Genomic DNA, 23,078 nt, shown 5'->3' on the forward strand with positions numbered 1-23,078 from the left:
AAAAATGAGTTAGCGACCCAAAGCAGGCGGTATGTTTGAAATTATTCAGAAGCATGATTAAAATCCGAGACATTTTTCAATTGCGTGGGAAATTTTTTTAAAACATTTTTCAAAGCCCTATAATAGACTTAAACTTTACTCTGGATGTATAGAAGCTGGTCTCATAGTTATTATAGGGTCAGGTGCTAATGAGAATGCATGGTACATGCAAATAGAGTTGATTTTGAGATGTAGACATGCCACGGAGGTGACATTTGGCATGTATATCTTCACGGCAAATTTAACTGACCCTAAAAAATTGAAATATTTATGTCCTATCATGAAGAATACAACAATATTGAATGAATGACCGAGCCAGTTTTGGCTCATCTTCACTAGTTTAAGAATATGGCATAAAGACATGCAAAAAGCAGATTTCAGGAGAATCAACCATATATGGGTCATCGCGCCTTGTACCGTACAAGTCCTTTAATTAGAGAAATCTCCAATAATTGTATTGTGCATATTTTAACGAGCTCTCCGGCGACGTTTTGACGTTCGAAAATATCATTGAAGATTCACTCACTTAATCTCGCTTCTCTCTAAAACAGGTCCTTGCGCCGCCGCCGCCACTGCAAAGCTCTCGAAGCCGCACCACCGCTGCTGCTGCTGCTTCAACATTCTTCGTAAACGAAAAACACAGAGCAGATGAGAGTTATATAATAATAATAGTTGGAAAAAAAATACAAGAGAGTCCATACGAATTTTCATAATTATACATTCATCATCGAGTACACGCAGGCATTCGTTCGCGTCCAATTTTTTTTGGGACGACCAAAAAAAAAAGTAATCATCATCAAGAGGAGATCTCAGTTGTGTGTGTATGTATGTGCACTAGAGAAGAGGAGCGTATGACGAGTGAGGGGAAAATTTTTTTGAAAAATATTAAACATAATGGAAGCGAGAAGCGCAAGAGACAAAGAGCTGAAGTACTGCGTACGACGAGCTCCCGGATACATATAGATATATTTATTATTAAAATAATAATTAATTACTATTATTTAATATTAAAATAATAGTAAAAAATAACATTTTATACACGTGTAAGGTCGAAGGATTGAATACTAAAAGGAGCTAAATCATCAACTTGGCAATAAATCGGGTCAAGAGAGAATCACAGGAAGTGTGCTGCACGATTCGTTGTTCTTCTTTTATATTTTTATTTTATTTCTCTCCTTCCTTTACTTTTACGCAAACGAATATAAAATAATAAGTACTGTATACGTTTTGCCCCGCCGCCGTTCTTCGTACTGTACTGCCAGTCCTATGTATCACTCGCCGATTTTTTTTTTCTTCAGTCGAGAGCTGTGCAGATCGATTCTCCTCCGTGCGTATACATCGCTCGTTATTACACCCGAGAGGATCTTATATAGTTAAGGCCAAAGTTTTGTCGAATCTTGTTATATATATATTCGAATGTATGCGTGCTGTGAGCGAGAGAGAGAGAGAAAGAAGGATCGAGTGCGTGCATGAGAGATGATCGTGAAAACTTCCACAATTCGATCGAACGAAAAAATAGTTTAAAAAAAAAATGAGAGCGCATTTTGCTTCGTAACGCGTCTAAAGGCTAAAAAAATCACCCGTTATCCACGACAATTCACTCGCGCGATAATTGCATGACGCATTAAAATGATTAAAATTAAAAACATAAAAAATCAACAAAAAAGGAAAAAAACTGAAATTAACAAAACACGTCCGTTTTACATTTACTGTACACCAAAAATTATTACATAGCTATATTATAATTATTATAAAATATACAAAAGAGAGAAAACTATAATTAAAAGCGAAATGGGGGGAATATGATAAGGCAATTTTTTGTAGTCCGAGTTATTTAAAAGCATTCGTATTATATACATATAATATAAATAAATAATATTATCATGATTTCGAATGTATTTACAATAATTGAAAACCAAATAGAGATGAGCGGCAGAGCTAACGTGGCCAAAGGCGAATTAATATCGACCACATAATACGTATTAATTATTATGTAACGAGATACGTTTTTCATTTTGTAATTCAAGCCCAGCTTAATTTTATTATCCAAGAGAGACACACACGCATACCGCACGCAGACACACGCGAGCTTGTTTTGTTATATGTTCAGCCAATCGCACCGTTTAACAGTAACAAAAGTGACGCAGGGGGGCACAAGAGGCCACAAGAGAGCCGATCGATTGATCTGCGCATCCATATTTATATCTATAGATGTATATTAATTCAGAGAGCAATCGAGCGACTCGAGTTCGCCCGCAGCGGCGTGTGAAATAAATATAAAAATATATATTTCAAAATGCACTCGTGCATTTCATGCAATTGAATTAATAAGCACGAATGAAGATCAAACGGCGATCAACAACATCGATGCACAGATAGCAGAAACAATTTGTCACGGCCCGCTCGTCGTTTTCTAAACGCAGATGAAACTTATATACTGATTACGAGTTTGGTTTTTTCTCAAGGAATTGACGATATTTACCAAAGTTTGCTGGATTTGCAATAGTTCGTAATTAGGTTGATTTATAAAGATGAAAAAAAATTGGAGCAAGTAACTTGAAGAATTAGAATGCGGCGAGCAAAAAATTAAATAAATAGAATAATTGACATAGATAAAACGGGCGTTTCGCTTCTAAAATATTTCACAAGTTCCTCTCTATATCTCTATTATATTTCTCTCTCTCTCTCTCTCTCTATCTCTTTCTCTTTCTCTTCATCTGTCTCGTATATTTTTCTGCAAACGTAAATCGAACACACGAAGCTGAGTTTTTATATTAAAATGAGCTGCACATGGCGCAAGCTATGCGCACGTGCGCGCTTTCTAACGAATTGTCAGGCGTAAAATGTCAGAAATAAACACGCGTAGGTGTACACCTAAAAACTAAAAAGCCGGAGTAGATGAAAATTCAATAATAAATGAGAGTACAGTTGCACCACCATGATACATGAGTGCGTGTTTTTTTTTTTATTCCTTTGTTGTATTGTGTGTGCGTGTTTACACAGAGACGTGATATACACTGCAGGGTGCGGGTGTGCAATCGCATAAGGTACGGTGACAAATACGAATGCGATGATTATTTTATGCCCTCGAAAGTGTCACGAGTTTTTACTAAAAAACGAATGAAAAAACACAAGAAAAAACAGGTAAATAAACAAATGAATTAAACATAATTATAAATAGCGAATAAATGAAGGGGATAAAAGAGGATCGATATGCACGCGCGACTGTCCTATATGTGCAAGCGTAAAAGCGTATGAGAGTCACATTTTAATGATCCCATGTTTCGTGGATATATGATTGACACCTCGAGTTCCGCCCATAATCGAAATCGATAATTATTCATTATAACGCTCGTTTTAACAAGTTTTTATGTAATATTTAAAAAAAAAAAAATTAAAACATAATTATAATAATGATAAACGAGCTCGTCCCGGGGCTATATGTGTCCTCTGAATTTTGTGCGCGATATACACTTTACACGCGTGTGTAATATTTTTGTTCAATGAATTTGAAATACCACAAAGCGCCTATTTTCAAGTTAAAAAAAAAACATACGAGAATTGTCCTTCAACTAGAGTACAAACGAACGAAATAAAAAAAATAGGGGGAGTACTGCACGCGAAGAGAAAGAGAGAACGAGAGAGAAACAGAGAGAGAGTAGTAGCACGAGAGAAAAGAAAGTATCCTTAAATTGTTCCGAATGAAAAATAAAAATAAAATCGCTTAATTTTAATCCGCGCATCGCGCTGTATTTTTCTCGATGCGTAACACAAAAATATTAACAAACGAACGATGTACATCGATCGAGGCGTATTTACGCTTAATAATCGTCGCAAGCTCGTTCTTTTGATACAATACGGGGCGTTACGTAAAACAAGAATACATAGAATTCATTCATAAAAAAATTGTCACTTAATTCGCGTGCATCAGCTGTATACGCGCGCAAACGAGGAGGAGAGAGAGATGATTTTTTTCTCCTTCGCGTCGATGAAGCTACAACTGCATCGCGGAGTCGATTGCGCAACGATCTGGAGCAACGGCGCGCGCGCGATCGCATGTGTCGCGCGCGCTTGCGAGCGCATCGTGTGGAAGGTCGGCTCGCGGCCCCCTTTCGGTTTCGCGCGCCGATTCCTCCTCGCTGCAGCAGCAGCAGATCCGACACGCTAAACGTTGTAAGGATTCATTGATCGCTTTGGCTTGCGAGTTACTTTTTCTTATGCACGTATACGAATATATACGTATAGGCTGAACGCGCGATGCATTATATTATAATACGTTCGTTCGCTTCGAAGCTTCTTACGAGCCGAGGCTCTTTACTTTTCCGTTCCTCGCTCATAAGACATATCAGAGTTTTCGAGACTTCGATCGTTGTTTTGTAATATTGTTGATATATTAGCACGACGATGATTTGAAATTTTGTCATTGTATGATCATGATTTACCCAACCGCAATGGAATTAAAAAAATAAATAAATAAATAATATACACAGTTTTTGAAATTTCTCATCGTGTAGCTCATCGGCCTATTACCCATAATATTATATACTCGCGGCGTGTAATAAGTAAGAACTATCGTACCAAGATGTTGATTCACGAGTGAATTTTTTAAAGGAGCATATCATGTGACTGACGACGAGAAAATAAAATAAAATACAAAAATATAATATATATATTTCTACAAGCTAAGCTATGAGAATTGAACTCGATGATACCATCTCGATTCACGGAGAGAAAGAAAGAGAGAGAAAACGAATCGTGTATTGTGTTGTTCGCAATTCACCGTTTGTTGTAATAAAATATATCATTTCATCCGATTGTATCGAAAGAATATACTTTTTTTTCTTATTTTTTTGGCTCGAAATGATGATTCGATAATTTTATTATTAAAAATATTGAAAAAAAAAATTGAAATACATCGATGCCGAGCGATACTGTACTGTATAACACAGAACACACATTGTATAGAAAAATATTATTGTATCAATAAAGTGTTGAATGGTTATCAAAAAATTTAAATCATGATGTTTTTTTTCTTCTTTATCCACTATATCTATCAGCAAAGAAATAAGAAAATACTGCGATGATGTTTGAAATATATTTGTTCTTTATTTTTATAAATTATTTCATATCTGAAAAGTATTTTCCATTAATCGTTACAACATTATTCAAACAAGTTTTATTATCTACTTGAGCAGCCTTTCTTCAAGCTCGATACACAAAGGCACCATTATGATGGTAATAATAAAAAAAAAAACAAGAAAATAATACATCATAGTAGTAAGTATAACGTACTTGAATCATCCATTGTCGATTAATTTCTAAATTTAACTCTACACGGAACTGAAATAACTTTTAGCGATTTCATACCTATAAGCTGAAATTGCACATTTGAATTTTATCTTGCCATAAAGACACTTAACCGATAAATCGATGACATTGTTACGTTTCATCGAAGTAGCAGAAATTTATACAGCAAGGATACATCCGAGTAACTGAATATTGTGCTTTTACATCACAAGTGATCAATTAAATTAAATTAAATTTATTTGTAAAAATTATATAGCTCACAGACTGCAGTCGTTGTTTTTAAATAAATAAATAAATAAAAAAAAAAAAAAAATAGAACAAAAAGAACTGTATTGCACAAAAAATAGTGTCACTTGCTAAACCTTCATTAAATACTTTACATAAACGTCGTTATGGCTAACAAATAAACGTGTTTCTTAATACTAATCGACTATGCTTGCTGTGTTGTTTAATTGCCAAACTAAGCAACACAGGTATAACGGTTTCCAAATATTGGAATGACTACAAGTTCATCAATGTTTTACTCTTCATAAATAATATTTTGAATTCAACGAGAAGTATATAATTTATTTATAATAAATATTTCATTTCCAAAATAAAATAATATTTCTCTAAAAATATTTCACTTCCTTTTTATGAAAAATAAAGTATATTTTTATCAAAAAGTTCAAATGATGGTTATCACTGTTGCTTTACCAAAATTAGTTTTGGTACCACAGTATCTAGCGATAATAGTTCCCTAATCAAGATTGTGGCAATTTGATTTATTTGTAACATTAAAGCTTACTTTGCCCGTGTCAAATATATATATAATATACCCGCGGCGTCGAGACATGTCAAGACGAATGGCTTTTTGATTCATACATAATTACACAGCGACACAGATCTGTATGATTTTTATCACGACTAGTATTGAATTATAAATTTTCGCCATCGAAGTACTGTGTATGAAGGACGAATATCAACGAACACTCCAGGGTAAAACGGTAAGTCTTATACATCTAATGATAACATCGGCAGCTTGGATTCAGCGCTGCGCTGTAATTTTCGGCTCATTTTTCGTTCACTTCGTACGCCAGAGGAGTTACAACTTGCATATTGACAGATACATAGATGGGATATGTCAAGTCCTTGTCAAGGCTCATTATTTGTCTCTGAAACACGATTAAAGCGACGTTAGATACAATTAATTCACCAAAACAAAATGCATTTGAGCTTACTTCTTCATTTTTGAATAGAGACAACTGAACTAGTCCAGAGTTTTGCATAAACTTAATTTGTCGCTGTTCGTTCAGTGAAATTAGACTAACTCTAATGAAAATATTCAAAATGCGTATTAGTTATAAATTATCATGCAAAATATGAAATATTTTCAAAACTACTGTACTTACTTGATTATAAGATTATGAGTGTTGTGATTGGCTTTGATATGTTCTGTATCCACTCTGTTGTACCTTTTAAACTTAAGAGTCGTTAAATCGAGATTGACCACCAGATCTAGTCCAAAGTGGAATGCGGTCCATCGCCATGCATGTTCACCTGGCTTCTCTATTTGCCGTCCACAGCGGAAACAATCTTGTGAGAAAACTTCTTCTGTGATAGATTTTGGCCTGTCAAAATCAAATCAACTTTAAAAAGTGAAATTCATTCAATGTATAATATTTTTGAATAATAATACCTATTAGCAATCGTTTTTTTTAAATGGGACAAAATAGAGGATGGGATTTTAGTCAGGAATCTACTAGATCTTCACAGAAATGTACACATGCATTTAATATTAATATCGAATTATTAAAATTGATAAAATTATTACCCTATGTCTTGATTTGAATCTATTCGCAGAAGATGTAACCACTGTTCTTTGTAAGACTCATATAGCCAATCATCAGGTATTAAGTTATCATATTTTAATATTTTTACGTCTTGGTAATTAAGTATCAAGTATTTCAGTCTTAGAGCTTTGAAAGGTGCAGCATATTCACTGCCTTCTCTAGTGCCAAGGAATGGTTTCGTCCACATGTGACGTGAATAAAATTCTTCCAGCGGTAATGCTTCACTATCATTTACATGAGCGTACAACCTGATAATAATAAAAAACGTAGGTGTTTAGTACAAATTTGAACAATGTTAATTAATAACTTTATACTTTAAATACTCACCACACCCTCAACATCATGTATATACAAAATTCTGTTTGAATGGCCACAAGGTTTGGACTAGCAACAAGTTCAGTCATTAATTCAGCACTTATTTCTCTCAAAAATGAAGTATGTAGCCATCCATATCCCATTAGATTAACTTCTAGCCAAGTTTTACAAGTATAATTAACTTTTGGAACACCATAAGAAACAGCTGCATTATAATAAGGAACAACAGTCTTTAAATTAGTAGTTTCTGCCATAATCTCTGTGCATTGGTCGATGAGGCCTTGTGATTGAAACAAGGTTGCTGTTGCCAGAATAGATATGACATCTTTTGGTTCAACACTGATTTCATCTTGATAGAAAGAACCAAATACAACTGTAAGAGCTATAAGGAAGTATTAAAATTATTTATTTGTGATTATTGAAAAAATAAATTTATAACAACAAATTTGAAAATCTCCAAAAAAATTATTTCATAGTTACAAAATGCCTGAAATTTCTAAGTAAAGACTTTCATAACAACTGATTGAAATTTTGTCTAAAATACCTTTTAATGCCTTATACGAACGGAAATTTAAATACAAATTTAGTCGATAATCATCGCCTTGTCAAAATAGTAGAATAAATGGGTTTTTTAATAGCTTATAAAAGAAACTTCATGAAGGCACAAGAAGTATATTTATAGATTCTTTTATTCCCTTTTAATATCAAACGCGTACCTATGACATCATAGGGTTTTTTTGCGAAGAATAATGGACGCCGGAAATAGACGAAGAAATTCGATTTACTATGCGTAGGTCCGAATTTTTCTTCGCTACAAAATTTTAATCGGCAAAATTATTGTGCTGACTTTTCTTTCGTCAAATTAATTGAGTTTACAGCGAAATATGAATAAAGATAACTTACAATCCAGCGTGATGTTTGGGTCGCTGATTTCTACGTTCACCACCTTCTCGTTCGCTTCCCTCCAAGAGCCGGAAAACATGCTTTCGAAGTACGGACTCTGTAAAGTGACGAGACGATTCGCTCAAATAAAAAAAAAAAACATTCCTTTTTTCCTTGCATTTTTCAAGTAAAAAAAAAGTGAAATGTTGCATTACTTGGCTTATGTACACTTTGTGCAATTTCCACGCTTTGCCCAGCATCAGCACGGTGATATCGCTACCTTTTTCCTCCAAAAACAGTGTCCTGTAAATGTACTGTGCAGTCGTCAGTAATTTCCTCCTGAAAAAAGAAGAGAGCGACGTTCAATCATAGGCTTTTTCCCGATTTGTGCATAGCAAGGATACAAGTAGCCTCGTCGAAAAATAAAAATAATCTCTCGGTGAATCTCGCGTGGCCATGAGCAGCAAGTAAGAGAGAAAAAAACTAGGATAACTCTCGCAGTGATGTCACGGGTAGCTATATATAAATTTGTACAAGAAGAGGTTTGCGAGTTACCTCACTCACTTTATTGTGTACTATGTGCGAGTGCATTGCTAATACAAAAATGCCGACCGAGTGCAATCATCGTTACGCCGTGCGGGGGATTGGGAAGAATAGTTAGTGTTGTGCCAAAAGATGTTGAACGGTTTTATTTAAAATTAATTTTACACAAAGCTAAAGGCTGCAAATCATTCGACGATTTAAGAACTTATAAAGGTATTAAATACGATACATTTAGAGAAACGGCGATTACAATGGGATTAGTAGATAGCGATCTAGAAATAAAAAAAATATTGACGAAGCTTGTTAATAATGATGCCGAAACAACTTAGAAAATTTTTCCCTTGGTTTATAATTATTAACAATATACCAATGATTCGAGACGTTTGGCAAACTTATAAAAAATATTTTTTGGAATGTTTTATAGATAATCATGAAAACAGAGCTTTGAAAGAAATAAATGATATTTTAGAATTTGAAAATTTAAGCTGTATTGATGTCGGTTTACCAGCACCGAATCTGGATTTTTTAAAAACTCTTGTTGATGAAGAAGATTTAAATAGTCAACTGGAATTTTATAAAAATGAATATCTTCTTAGATACAAAAAAATGAATTTAGATCAAAAATTAATTTTCGATTACGTAATAACACATTTACGTAACGCTGGTAAACCGACATCAATACTTCTTCATTTTCAGGGAAAATTAAATTTTGTTTATTTTCTAAGTGTAATGCTAATCTTTCAACTGGATGAGAACGTCTGTACAATGGAAGTATTATATAAAATTTTATATTATTAAACATATACTCATATGAAATTGTAAGCGAGGGGGGTTGGCGCGCGAAGCGCGCAGGGGGGCTCGCCCCCCTAGTATATATATAAACGAATATAGAGGACATCGGCTAACTCGAGCACTCCGTGTCGCTCGTAAAAAAGTTTTATTTTTAGCGATTCGAAACTTCGGATGCATATAAAACGCGAGGCGAGTACGTAGGTGTGTACATTATAAAGTTTGCGGAGCAATTTCTACGTTCAATTCGGAGCACGTGCGTGTTTATAGTACGCGTTACAAAGTTGGCGACCGACCAAAAAAAAAGAAGAAAAAAAGAAGTCGATGCGCTGTATACAATACCTCTTGGGCGTTTGCATCGTCCTCTCGATGAACGAGCACTCGTCCTCGGGGTCGTCCTCCTCGATGCACTTTCTCTTGCGACCGCGACCGTAGACCGAGTTTACGGCGTCGTTCGACGCCGACAATAATCTGCTTCCGTAATTGCCCATTTTTACAATGTATATTTATTTATTTAAACGTAACGTAGTAGCGAGTTAATTATTATTATCGCTCGGAGGAAACACGGAAAGGTTAGAAAAAAAAACGTCGTTAAGCACACTGTGTCATGATAGCGCACGTGAAAATTCGCAATTTTTTCGTTACAATCAACGCGCACTGCACCAATACACGACGATTCATTTACACGACGCTTTTGTGCTGTGTACCAAACGTAGCACGCATAATAAAAATAATTGTATTAGACGCTGCTGAGGCGAACATTTAGCCATGGGATGCACCACCGCACGATATTGTATTATTGTTGTTGATATTTATTCACGCGCATACAGCACCGCGCCGCAGACCGCCGCTGCTCTGCTGACCGAAGTTAACTAAGCGCCTCGCTTGTTTATGTGTATATTGTTATCGCGCGCAGGCACACTCGCGTCGAGATGGAGATCGGAGACTGCTGCACAGCACCAATGAGAGCCACCTCGATTTTCCATGCGTCGAGTTTTCAGCGTTACATGGAAATGGAAAGTATAATGATAACAGTAACGATAATAAAAATAAATGAGAGAGTCTGCTGCTGTTGCTGTCTGCCTCTGTGATGATCGCGAATATCGTGTGTGTATGTACGCAGACGTTCCCGAGATGCTGCTGTGTTTGTTTGCCCCTCCACTACCTGCGCCTTATGTATCGTGGGTTCGTCATATGATAGCGCGAAAACGTGCGGCTGTTTCTGTTCTCCATCGGTGCATTTTGAATTATGCACACTTGCCCCGGTGTGCTCGATTGCACACGCTGTTGTTGCATGGGTTTTCTTTCGAGGTTTTTTGTGATTTTCGATGATTGATGAAAATTTTATAACAATACTTTTTCGTTTCTACATGAATGTAGAAACAATTTTTTCTCTTACGATGTTCGAACTGTCAAGGCGTTACACATCAAAAATGAAATTATTACAATAACTTATTGCATTTTTATTTATTTATTAAATAATTCATTATTTACAAATGAATTATTGATAAATTATGTAAAAAGTGCATAGTATAAATTATAATATAAATCATACGTGCTGCTTCATTTGGATTTTGACGTATCGAAGAAAAGATGGATAAGAAAGGAATCTAACTGAACAATTTCTGCCAACATAACCTTCCTCGGAGTATGAAATGTGATCGAACATGCTACGAACATAAACAAGCATTTGGATAAAAAATACAAAATTGTTTGACACAGTATTAGCTTAAATAAAAAGTTATGGTAAGAGTGAAAAACTGATTATTCCTAGATTTTTGTGACAGATTCACCCTCGGCTGTCACATTTATCTAAAAACAATATGACAATTTTTGTCTCACAAGCTCGATGCTTGCATATATTCGCCTATTGTACAAAATCACGTAATGCTTTGCAGTGTTCATGAGTGAAAAGAATCAAAATACAAGATGGGAACTTTTGCATCGAGACTCTCGCGACCTTTGAGGAATTGGAACATCGAAAATCGAGCCCACAAAGCCGTTTCTCGAGACAAACCCAAGCCTGCACCAACTTATGATTCAACTAAGAAACAAATAGAATTAGTAAACAAACGTAATATTTCTTTTTTTGATTTTACGTCAATAATTATTATATTCAGTGTAGTGAATTTTATTCATTCATAACTTGATTGTTTTTGCAGTTGATCCACAGTATAAAGACAAAGCGAGCACAAAAAATGTCCAATTAGATGAAAATTTGAAGCAAGTCTTTGTAAGGTCTAATACAGCTGAGGTAATGCATATTTTTTTAACGTAAATAATTAAAATGTACTTACAAATGATTTATTTTATTTATGAATATGTAATTTATTAAGGTTCAAGAAATTGATACACGAGCAGATCCTGAGAAGCCACTACCAAAAGATAAATATTTACCAGAAGAGTTTGAGTTTGGTTTTTATGAAGAAACTCAGGATATCCCTGGCAGAATATCATTAAGGAGAGCAATTGAATTAATTGGTAAGAGAAATGCAGATCCAAAAATTAATTCCATTGAAGCTTTAGCATCAGAATATAAATTGGAACCAAAAACAGTTGGTAAGCATTAATATTTATTTAAAATACAGCCTCATCAAGTGATCAACATTAATTTTATAATTTTTTTCTTAATCTTTAGAAAATATCTTAGAATATTATGGTATTTTCAAAGTAGTAAACTTTGAACACAATTATCATGGTGATACTATAGCTAAACCCATCAGAATATCATTGAAATCTGGTATAACGATTAAGCACACCGAAAAGAAGAAAAAGAAGAAGCAGACACCAGTAGAGGAACCTCCTCTCATCGAAGTTACCAGACCTGATCAAATGATAAAAAAGATTGGAGAAAAGTAAAGCCTGTAAAAGCTATTTATATGTTAATATGTTGTTGAATTGTTGTGTACATAATATGTGAATAAATGTATTCATTAAAAGTAGATTTTAATAACAAAAATTGAGGGAATTTTTTTTTGATATTTAAATATATCCGGAACCAAAAAATGTTCAACCAACTAATCACTAATATCGATGAATTTTGGTATTTCTGTCGCTCGTAGCTAAACGAACAGTTTGCGAAATAATCGGAGTTCTACAACACCTTATAAGGTCATTGAGCTGCAGCCGGCGCGGATATCCCGTTAATTTTTTATTTACAACGTAATCCCAAATAGAGTCATCCAACATTTTTTAAACAAATTTAAAAGGACATTTTACCGTGATTTTTAATCGACATTGATAATAAATAATCCCCATGAAATCGTAATTTTTTTCAGCACGTTTTCTTCGCCTGAAATTTAAAAATATTCTCCAAATCTCCCGTGTCTCGAAATATATCTACGATATATATAATCTCGCAGCCGCGTGACGCATAAAATGTGCGAGGGCGCGCGTAAGCAGTTCTCGCATACATTTTTCTCCAATCTCCATGAGTTCCAGCCATACACCGCCTAAGTTACACGCGGCGGCGGCGGCGCTTCTATACACAGAGACTACTTTTGGCTGAAATCGTGAAACACACGCGAAACCTCACATCGTTCCACGGTGTATGAAGTGCGTAGTGTGACTCCGAGCAGCACCAAAAAACATTAAAAGAGATATACGAGTAGTTTTTTTATTATTTTATTAATTTGTCAACTCTCAACGATCAACAACAATGTCGACGGTGGCGAGTTCGTTGGCCGTTGCCGGCCAGAGGCAGACCGGAGCACCGGTGCGAACCCAGAACGGTAAGAGCGAGGAGAGGAGAGTTGACGAGTCGTCGTCCCGGGGCGATGGAAAAATTTCTCGTGGCTACATAACCTAACCTCGGGCCGCTGCGCCTTGTATCGTACCGTAGTCTCTATATCTGTATATGCATGCCAGGCACTGGAACGCGAGACTCGCGTGCGCCGGTCAACCTAGTTTTGGCACCATTTTGCACACGGACGCCCCGGAAAATGAGTGCAATCGATCCGCGCTTGCCGTGCACTCCGCAATGCCACCGCTGCAGCTGCACCTGTTTGCATCGCGCGAGCTTGCGCGCAGCTCTCGACCCAACACCTTTTGTGTCCCTTAATTCGGGCGCGATGATGATTCGCGTCGAGTATTTGAGAGCACTCCTCGACGTCTCGCGGTGTACGTGGCTGCGAGATGTGCAAAATTGACACGATGTTGTGCCCTCCGTCAAAAGTCCCATCCGTCATGGCTTTCAAAAACTGCCCGTTAAATTTATCTGTGATATAAGAAAATTTTTATTGACCCTTTGCCAGTGACCTCCTTGTGCTCCAAGGGGTCGCGAAAATTAAGAATGACTTCTTTTAATACTATGATATCCGATTATCATGCTTCTAAAGGTTTGCCACTTTGTCCTTTTCTCTTTACCCAATATACTGGAAGTAATACACAGCTAAAAGTGGTATGAATAAATTAAAGTATATTGATGGAATAATTTTCCATTTTCAGTTATGGCAGCATCAGCTATTGCCAACATTGTCAAAAGCTCCTTGGGTCCAGTAGGTCTGGACAAAATGCTGGTTGATGATATTGGTGTAAGTAGGATGATCTCTTGATATTGTAACAAATTAATTGGCAAATCTGACTATTGATTTGACTTATAGGATGTTACAATCACAAATGATGGAGCAACCATCCTCAGACTTTTGGAAGTTGAACATCCAGCTGCCAAAGTTCTTGTTGAATTGGCACAGTTGCAAGATGAGGAAGTTGGTGATGGTACTACTTCAGTCGTTATAATTGCTGCAGAGCTTCTGAAAAATGCTGATGAACTTGTCAAGCAAAAAATCCATCCTACTTCAGTTATCAGTGGTTTCAGATTAGCATGCAAGTGAGTTACACAGTTAAAATGCTAGTAAACCAGCAATGACAAATTAAAATATGATGTAATAATAACATTTTCTTTCACCTTCAGAGAGGCATGTAAATATATTCAAGAACATTTAACCGTTGGTGTAGATGAGCTTGGAAAAGAGAGCTTAGTCAATGTTGTCAAAACCTCAATTTCCAGTAAAATCATTCACTCCGATAATGATTTCTTCGGTAACATGGTTGTAGAAGCAGCACAAGCTGTAAAAGTCAACGATGGCAAAGGAGGATTCCTTTATCCCATCAACGCTGTAAATATTTTGAAAGCTCATGGCAAATCAGTTCGGGAGTCAGTAATTATTCAAGGATATGCACTTAACTGCACCGTAGCTTCACAAATGATGGTCAAGAGAATTGTGGGTGCCAAAATTGCCTGTCTTGATTTTGGACTTCAAAAGACCAAAATGAAGCTTGGTGTTGAAGTTTTGGTAGACAATCCTGACAAACTTGATGGTATCAGGCAACGTGAATGTGATATCACAAAAGAAAGAGTACAAAAGATTCTTACAGCTGGTGCTAATGTTATTCTCTGCACTGGTGGTATCGATGATCTGTGTCTGAAGGTAATTAATAATCTTTCTTGAAATATATTTCATAAAATCTTCACCCACACATTCAACTCAAATTTTTAATCGAAATTTACAGTATTTCATTGATGCTGGAGCAATGGCTGTCCGCAGATGTAAAAAATCAGACTTGAAACGCATTGCCAAGGCAACTGGTGCTCAGTTCTTAACTTCCCTCACCAATATGGAAGGTGAGGAGAGTTTCGAACCCAGCTTCCTCGGAGAAGCCGCCGAGGTTGTTACGGAACCTTTCTGTGACGATGAACTCATTGTCATCAAGGGGTAAGTTTGAAAATAATGTTTGAATCATACTTGTTATGATACAAATACTGACTTTCAACGGTAATTTATAGACCGAAAGCCAGGACAGCTAGCTCCATCATCTTACGTGGACCCAACGATTATTACTGCGACGAAATGGAACGATCCATCCACGATGCCCTTTGCGCAGTAAAACGTGTCCTCGAGAGCAAGAACGTCGTAGCCGGCGGTGGTTGCGTCGAAGCTGCTCTGTCCATCTACCTCGAAAACTTTGCTACTTCATTGGTAAGTGTCTATCTATATTGCCTTGAAATTTCATAGTATGATATAAAAATAATAATTTTATTTTTTCTTGTTCAACAGAGCTCTCGGGAACAGTTGGCCATTGCCGAATTCGCTCGCTCACTTCTGATCATCCCTAAAACTTTGGCTGTCAATGCGGCGCAGGACGCCACAGACCTCGTGGCCAAGCTTAGAGCCTATCATAATTCCAGCCAAACAGTGGTTGACCATGCTCATTTGAAATGGTAATTTTCGATCTTATCAGTTTTCGATGTTAGTTGAATTTTAATGGTGTATTAACAAAATGCTTCACTATATTGTAGGGTTGGTTTGGATCTGTATGAAGGATCTATCAGGGACAACAAGAAAGCTGGTGTTTTGGAACCAGCTATTTCCAAAATTAAATCTCTTAAATTTGCCACTGAAGCCGCTATTACAATTCTCAGAATTGATGACATGATCAAGCTCGACCCAGAAAAGAAAGAAGGCAGAGGATACCAACAAGCTATGGAATGTGGTCAACTCGAGGGATGAATTGTTTGATATTGTATTTTAGATCAACTCACACTCACTATTACAGACTATTTTTTACTGAACGACTTGAAAAATAGTCCAAAACATTTTGACTTACGCGCAGGACATTACAAGAGTTTAACTTATTGTTGATTGTATGGTGAATTTCCGTGGTTGTAAAACACCATATTAAATTTTTCATACTCTCGAAATTATTTTCATTTTAATCAAAATACTGCCACCTACCAATGCTTCACACGATTTATTTATAGTAATGATAAATACGTTTTGAATAAAGAATGCTTGAGTATTAATTGGTTTCTGTAATTTTTATTACATTTTTATTCATAGTCTATACAAACAAATTTGTCAAATTAAGCATTTACAAGAAGCTACTTTGTCTAGAAATAAAATTTGTCAAGATGACAAAGATATAAGTTATTATATATCAATTGACTTATGAAATAAATATATATTCTTTAATAACCGCTAGCCTCGAGACGCAATATTTGTCAGATTCAACATAATATATTACACCATTACTTCATTACAGTTAATAACAAATTCTTCAGTCAACTTAACTATATTAGTAAAGGCATAATATTAAAAAATCACTCAAATCATACTGCCGTTATAACGTCAAATATGAATTTCACATTATCAAGTTCACGGGCACACAATGAATAGAATTCAATTTTTTTTTTAAGTTGAATATATTTTTAAGCAACTGTTTCAAAAATTATTTGAAATAATCTAATAGAACTTTATTCAATTTTTCACTCAGAATAAAAAGTATTGACGTATTATATAATATTTATACGTGATCTCGTCTATCGATATAAAAATTTTGTTGATATATATCTGATTTTTATTTGTCTTTCTAATCGCACATATTAATTACACATTTCAGAATAATTAATAGTTATATGAATTTATCTTAAATCTATTAAACTTAGATAACTATAAATATAAAAATTAATAAAGATGGTAATTTATTTTTAACAAATTCATAAAACGAAAACAAGTTTTTATTTTATGAATAAGTTAGGAAGCTATACACCAGCAAATATTCTCAATTAAAATCTACTCTTTAGCTAATTAAATTTAACTATGAAATATTCTCGAGAATTAACAATAACCATTTCAGTCCATGTATTCATCGTAATCAAGTTTTAATTTGGTTACAATGAATAGAAGCCCAGGTTAACATTCAAACTCGGCCTTAAACACTTTATACAGTAGTTATCGATGCAAAAGAATCTTGTTAAAGTGCTAGTGCTTACATTTGTTCACATTTTCAGAAGTTCGAATTCTAAATTCAAAATCGTAGAAAAATCGGAAAAGTTTATCTTGAAAATAATAACATTTATATTTTTCGTCATTTAAAGTATAAGTGTGTAGAAATATACTCTTTCTTAATCTTACATCTACTATAGTATACTCGTGTTTGACGAAAAGTATAATAAGGATGAAAAATACTAACGGTTCTATGATTAACTTATCGATGCAGTATATACCTAAAAAAAAATATTAGATCGAACTATTCGGTGATAGTATGTAAAAGTGAAAAAAATGAATTTTGTATACATGTAAAAAATAAAATATTTTGTTTATAATGACGGATTTTCCCACTTTGGGCCTTTGGTAAGGTAAACTTCTGCGTAAGAGCATTCCTGGTTTATTTCTAAAACTTGGAATTTTTTCAGAACGAGGATAGTGTAAAACTTTTGAGCTGCCTGCTTGCGACTATTCTTGTGCGTCATTTCAGACAATGTCATGTTTTCCCTACAGTCCAGTTTGTTTTTAATCGCGTTGTACATGTGAGCTGCACGTTTGTTCAATACACGCTCTTCAAACTGTTCGTAAGTTTCATCTGTCTGTTGCTCCTCAGTCTGAAAAGCAATGAAATAGAAATATTAAATTTATATCACACAAAAAAAGTTTAAATCATTTTACAATGATGAGAATTTCAACTTACCGGTCCAACCGATGGCGGGAATTCATAGTCATCTTGATTCCAAGGCGTAGCTGGTCCACGATCCGAAATGCCACCAGGCGATGGCATTCCCCGATTGTTGTCGTATCCACCAAGGAAAGGGGCATTGTGATCGTAGCCCATATTTTCCATTTGTGGGTTATCGTCAACTGGATCGTCCGCCGTCCCAAGAAGCGAACTTACTTCGTTCGGTGGTATCTGTGGCATTTCCATACTCATGAGAGGATTGTCAGGTCCATGTGAGTTCATAATGCTGCTGATGTCAGGTACAGCTGGTTCTGAGATTTGTGAATTGTGCTGCGGCTGTTGATGGATGGGTAGTGGCGAGGTAACAATATTCTGCATGCTCGGATCAACTTGTTCCGATGCAACCGAAGCTTGAGTAATGTCTGGTTGCAGAGGCGAAGATGGCTCCTCGTCAGCGGGTGCTTTACGTTTACGTGAAGATCTTCTGGGTTGGATCCCACTTTGTTCAAATATATTTTCTGGTTCTTTTGGTTCGTCTCTCATTTGCTCTAAAGGTTGAGCTTCCTCATCGGCATTTGCCATTTTACCGAAATCTTCATGGTCATACGTTTTACTTGTCAAATGACGTTGATAGTTCTGTACATAATAAAACATGTTACAAATACAAATTATATTATGGATAAAACAAAAAAGTTCAAAATATACTGTACCTTGAACAAAACTCGGGCTGGAATTGGTCTAGCTGGAAGAGCAAACAGTTTTTCCACACCTCCGGTCTCTTTCCAGTGCATCAGTCTCTTTGTTGGTGGAGCGAGATCTAAAGTCGTGATAATATCACTTGTGTCAGATAACTGAGATTTCATCTCTTCACCAGATATGTTTTTCACTTCATCAACGATCAGTTTTCTCTTCCGCTTGGTCTTTGTGAATCCTTTGATAACGGATGCGTCAATAGGAGCTAAAGCAAAGCTTTCTTCTTCGTCATTCTGCTGTGAAGTCTCTGCAGGTGCTTGCTGGTCATCAACATCCATTGGTTCTTCTGTAGAAGCTGTAGGAGCAGGAGTAGCAAAACGCCTGCTAGCAACGCTCATTCTTCCTCCAGCTGCATCTAAACCACCAGCTGGTGTTCCTGGTCTGGATCCATCACTGCTCATACCACCCATTGGTGAAGCTGGTCCAGCTCCAAAGTGATCGTCCATATCATTATCAGAATCATGACCAGATCCAGCTATTGCAGCAGCATTTGGATCATGACCATCAGCAATAGAACTTACATCAGGTACAGGAACTTCACCCATTGGAGCCTCATCAAAAAGACCACCTTCAAATAATCCACCAGCTGCAGGAAATAATAAGATAATTTTAGTTTGAAAAAATACAGCCACCTCCGAGTGTAAATATTAAAAAACTTACAAATCATATCTTGTCCTAGGTGACCACCAAAACCATCATCTCTGATAGGAGTATCAATATCCATTGGTTGAGCTGCTGATGTACTAGCTACTGCTTCTTTTTCTTGTTCTAAAGCAGCTTCAATACCAGCACCATCATCAGTAAAAAGCATATGACGCTGGTCTAGAGAACCATCAATATTGGAAGTATGACGAAGTAGTTCTGGAGGTTCTACATCAAAACTCATGTCACCAAAGCCCTGGTCGTGAGTTACTAGAGATAAGCTTCCATAATCTTCTCTCATAGTAATTTCTTCAGCCCTAGATTGATTCAAACTGAATTGTGCCTCGATATCCACATCCCTAGTAAAATTAATAGAATTATTAAATACATAAATTCAGTTTCTGAAGTTTAAGTAAGGTAAAAAAATAAAGTGTTCTTACTTTAATTCAGGCATAGCTGAATCAAAATCATGAAATACTTCAGGCAATGTAATTGCATTAACGTCTGCTTCTTTGTGTTCTTCTGGCAAATCAACCATTCCTGGCCTGAATGCCATTTTAATTTTGACGAATGCTTCATTACAATCAGCCAAGAGATATTTGGCCTTACGAGAGTAGATACGCACTACACCAAGAAGTAAATGACCAGACGTTCTTAGAGCCATTTTGACCTAGAATGTTAAAAATACATTGATATTTACTGGGATTCAACCATTTACAATTACGATAAAAGTAATTTAGTATGCACTGTTAATCATGAACGATATTTCCATGAATACACATGATATTTGCTCTTTATGACATGAAAATATTAATAAGCTTTGAAACTCACTTTTGGTTGAAGAATGCCATCGACAGACTTTTCGATGTTGGTCTCGAATACATGAGCTTTTGTCAATTTCTTGTCCCAATGGGCTGCCAGCCAAATCCTGGCCAGCGGGCCCTTCTTGGCCAGCACAAAGTGTGCATAAAACATGATGGATTATTCCGATGTCTCTTTTGTCTTCAAGCGTGAAAATTCCTGCAGAATGAAAATGAGAGAATGGAATTTTAATAAAACGCACACACACACGAGTTGCAGAACATTCACTTTTTCATCACTGCAGCAGTGATGTTACTCTGTACAAGCAGAGCAGCTCTGGCACTAACTTCAAAATTAGGTGGACAGAGAGGCAGATACGCGTTATCTCGTGACAGAAAAACTTTGGGTCTCGGTTGATAGACACGTGCCAGCGATCGTAAATACACTCGTCGACAAGTACACGCATAAACAACGCGACCCGCGAGGCATCTCAACAGTGGCAGCGAGATTGTCAACAAAAACCCCGTACGGTATATGTATACTGCAAGATGGCGTCGTAATGTTGTGTGTGTCGTATATATTTGTACACCGAGTATAGCGCGCGAGCGAGTAAGAGAGAAAGCAGAGCAGCAGCGGCGGCGGCGGCAGCGGCAGCGCGCGGATTCATTTTGGCGGGCGGTCTCTCTCTCTCTCTCTCTCGTGTAATATTTGTGTTGACTTTTAAGTGCGGCGGGCACGGACATGCATATCGAGCGCGCGCAGCTCGTTAAACGTTAATCGTAATGGAAATTACCTCGTGATTTTAGGACGTTTTCACCGGGCAGCTATGATTATCCTTGCGCTTTATCCAAGAGGAAGCGCTATCACCATTCTTACTTCTGACACTCAACACTGTGGCAGTACATAAATGGTGCTCACTGTTACACATATATGCCGTGACGAAATGTTTTCACTGTATATATTAGCGTCTGGTGTGCTTGCGCTAATCGGTGGTTGACGCTAATCACGCATACGTATATTATATCGCGACACAAATATAACCTGATGCTTCGCGCTAATGGGTAGTCTCGAATCGCGTATAGATACGCAGAGCTATGTATACTATGCGCGCACTGTACTGCGAATACATGCAATTGGCCAACTTCTAATGAATGATGATGACGTACGTGTATGTATTTTAGCCTAGTGCGAACACATAATCTCTCCAGCGGCGGCGGCGGTGGCTGCGCCGCGGCGTCTTTCGGCAGCTGCGGTACGCGTGCGCACTTGCGAACAATTTTTTTTTTGCGCATTTCGAACAAGTGGACGACGATGTTGGTAATGCAGGGAGCAGAGGATCGATCGAGGGCGTCCGTTACACCAGCGCGTCTGCCGCCGCGCGGAGATTCGATTTCATAGCCGGTAATACCGTTTGAATTCGTACGTATCTGCGGCGAGTCGTTGATTTTGTGATGATAAGTGCCGGGCTGTGTACGACGATCGTTTCGTTCATTTTTAACTGTTGATCGCTAGTGTTCGGAATTAGTTTTATGATATTAACATTTTAGTCGAATAAGAGTTGAGGAAAAAGTTCGGTGTGCTTGATCACTGTTTTAACTTCGTTATTACATTACTCGGTCAAATTTTAATCTTGGTTATAAGGTAAATACGAATCATTTAGTGCAGCGAACGTTATTATTATTCGAATTATACTTTTTCAGAAAAATGTCGAGTAGTTCATTTTACCAATGGAAATGTAAGACCGAGACGCTTTTCAACAGTTGTTCGGTAAATTTCAAACCTAAGATCGAAATTCCGATGGAAAGCAGTGCAAGTATCGATCCATATCAGTATTTGCAGGAAGTTAGATTTTTCGATGAACAACCAGAATCTGATTCAGATGAAGATATTTGGTAAGTTTCTATTTCAATTTCCTCTATGGGATTGTTAAATTTTCTAACCATTTTGTGAATTCGATGTCTCAAGCTCTAACGGTTACTGCTTCGATTTATCTCAACTCGAAATCATCAGAGAAATTTGGAGACGAGATTACGAAAATCCCGAAAAATCGAATGATGGTAATTATAAACGCAACGTTTAGTTGAAATTATTTCATTTTTCATTATAGTGTTCACGATTAGTTACAGGATTTTTTGATTGGAAGAAAAGTGTGATCACTTACTCCTGGAATCCTATGAAGAGGAAAATACTGTCGAAAAGAGAAATGAACAAGCAAATAAATGATTTGAAATTTGGTACGGTTAATTTGATCAGGCTACCTTTGGGCAAGAAACAGATCGACTCGGAACAATACAAAGTCGAAAACTTGTTCAAAAATCCTGCTAAAATGATTCCATCGGTAGTGCTGCATAAGGTAAGTTAACCTGTCGCCGGGTTCGTTCATAATTTATTTTTCCATTATTTTTTAATATTTCGTAGATATGAACTTTTTCTTTTCAAGAATTACCTAACTTGTCTTGGACAAAACAATTACCACGACTACTTTTCACCCGCAAACTCCTTATAGATTCCATAAAAAACGTAAAATTAGATTTAAAATTAAAGTTGAAAGGGAAATGAAATTTCAATGAAAGTAAACGTTTTTAATTTTTTAAATCTATGTATTATTTTTGAAATGTTTGTATGTTTCGTACATTTATAATGTGTGTCAACACTCGTTATTTTTTTATTATTTTTTTTATCATATTTTAGACCATCAATTTGTCGCAATGGCTTCGTTTACTT

At 36.3% G+C, this 23,078-nt stretch overlaps 6 protein-coding genes across 8 annotated transcripts in view; 4 read left to right on the forward strand and 2 right to left on the reverse strand.

Moving 5' to 3' along the window:
• LOC106656817 overlaps nt 1-4,773 on the forward strand; it is a 33,034-nt gene extending 28,261 nt beyond the window's left edge. Inside the window, exon 4 of the mRNA XM_014377972.2 lies at nt 591-4,773. The gene's annotated coding sequence lies outside the window, so the exon portion shown is untranslated. The remainder of the gene's footprint in view (nt 1-590) is intronic.
• Nucleotides 4,774-5,950: 1,177 nt separating this feature from the next.
• LOC106656806 (protein germ cell-less) lies at nt 5,951-10,881 on the reverse strand. Of its 2 annotated transcripts, XM_014377961.2 has the most exons (8): nt 10,050-10,880; nt 8,591-8,714; nt 8,397-8,493; nt 7,506-7,875; nt 7,160-7,426; nt 6,738-6,956; nt 6,567-6,657; nt 5,951-6,500 (listed from the first exon to the last, which is right to left on the reverse strand). In XM_014377961.2, the coding sequence occupies exons 1-8, from the start codon at nt 10,196-10,198 to the stop codon at nt 6,399-6,401; spliced, it is 1,419 nt and encodes a 472-aa protein (XP_014233447.1). In that variant the 5' UTR covers nt 10,199-10,880; the 3' UTR covers nt 5,951-6,398. The 2 variants fall into 2 exon arrangements, with proteins under 2 accessions (XP_014233447.1, XP_023318516.1); XM_023462748.1 differs by lacking the exon at nt 6,567-6,657 and having other exon boundaries at nt 6,411-6,500; nt 10,050-10,881.
• Nucleotides 10,882-11,206: 325 nt separating this feature from the next.
• LOC106655590 (protein NDUFAF4 homolog) lies at nt 11,207-12,649 on the forward strand. The gene is made up of 5 exons (XM_014376067.2): nt 11,207-11,453; nt 11,606-11,781; nt 11,870-11,961; nt 12,044-12,266; nt 12,346-12,649. Exons 2-5 carry the CDS (start codon nt 11,637-11,639, stop codon nt 12,564-12,566), a joined length of 681 nt encoding a protein of 226 aa, XP_014231553.1. The 5' UTR covers nt 11,207-11,453; nt 11,606-11,636; the 3' UTR covers nt 12,567-12,649.
• Nucleotides 12,650-13,171: 522 nt separating this feature from the next.
• On the forward strand, nt 13,172-16,509 carry LOC106654831 (T-complex protein 1 subunit alpha). The gene is made up of 8 exons (XM_014374896.2): nt 13,172-13,438; nt 14,154-14,239; nt 14,309-14,535; nt 14,620-15,136; nt 15,219-15,421; nt 15,493-15,685; nt 15,764-15,927; nt 16,006-16,509. Exons 1-8 carry the CDS (start codon nt 13,366-13,368, stop codon nt 16,214-16,216), a joined length of 1,674 nt encoding a protein of 557 aa, XP_014230382.1. The 5' UTR covers nt 13,172-13,365; the 3' UTR covers nt 16,217-16,509.
• Nucleotides 16,510-16,997: 488 nt separating this feature from the next.
• Nucleotides 16,998-21,559, reverse strand: LOC106654606 (double-strand-break repair protein rad21-like protein 1). 2 transcript variants are annotated; one of them, XM_014374538.2, is made up of 7 exons: nt 21,148-21,559; nt 20,385-20,573; nt 19,994-20,223; nt 19,572-19,912; nt 18,869-19,497; nt 18,174-18,794; nt 16,998-18,087 (listed from the first exon to the last, which is right to left on the reverse strand). In XM_014374538.2, the coding sequence occupies exons 2-7, from the start codon at nt 20,526-20,528 to the stop codon at nt 17,806-17,808; spliced, it is 2,247 nt and encodes a 748-aa protein (XP_014230024.1). In that variant the 5' UTR covers nt 20,529-20,573; nt 21,148-21,559; the 3' UTR covers nt 16,998-17,805. The 2 variants fall into 2 exon arrangements, with proteins under 2 accessions (XP_014230024.1, XP_014230041.1); XM_014374555.2 differs by lacking the exon at nt 21,148-21,559 and adding an exon at nt 20,702-20,902.
• Nucleotides 21,560-22,058: 499 nt separating this feature from the next.
• On the forward strand, nt 22,059-22,844 carry LOC111694468. Its single transcript, XM_023462854.1, has 4 exons — nt 22,059-22,246; nt 22,320-22,411; nt 22,475-22,707; nt 22,773-22,844. Exons 1-4 carry the CDS (start codon nt 22,059-22,061, stop codon nt 22,776-22,778), a joined length of 519 nt encoding a protein of 172 aa, XP_023318622.1. The 3' UTR covers nt 22,779-22,844.
• The last annotated feature ends 234 nt before the right edge of the window (nt 22,845-23,078 follow it).

This window comes from Trichogramma pretiosum, unplaced genomic scaffold (genome assembly GCF_000599845.2).
Source record: "Trichogramma pretiosum strain Unisexual culture from Peru unplaced genomic scaffold, Tpre_2.0 scaffold1, whole genome shotgun sequence".
NCBI lineage: Eukaryota > Metazoa > Arthropoda > Insecta > Hymenoptera > Trichogrammatidae > Trichogramma > Trichogramma pretiosum.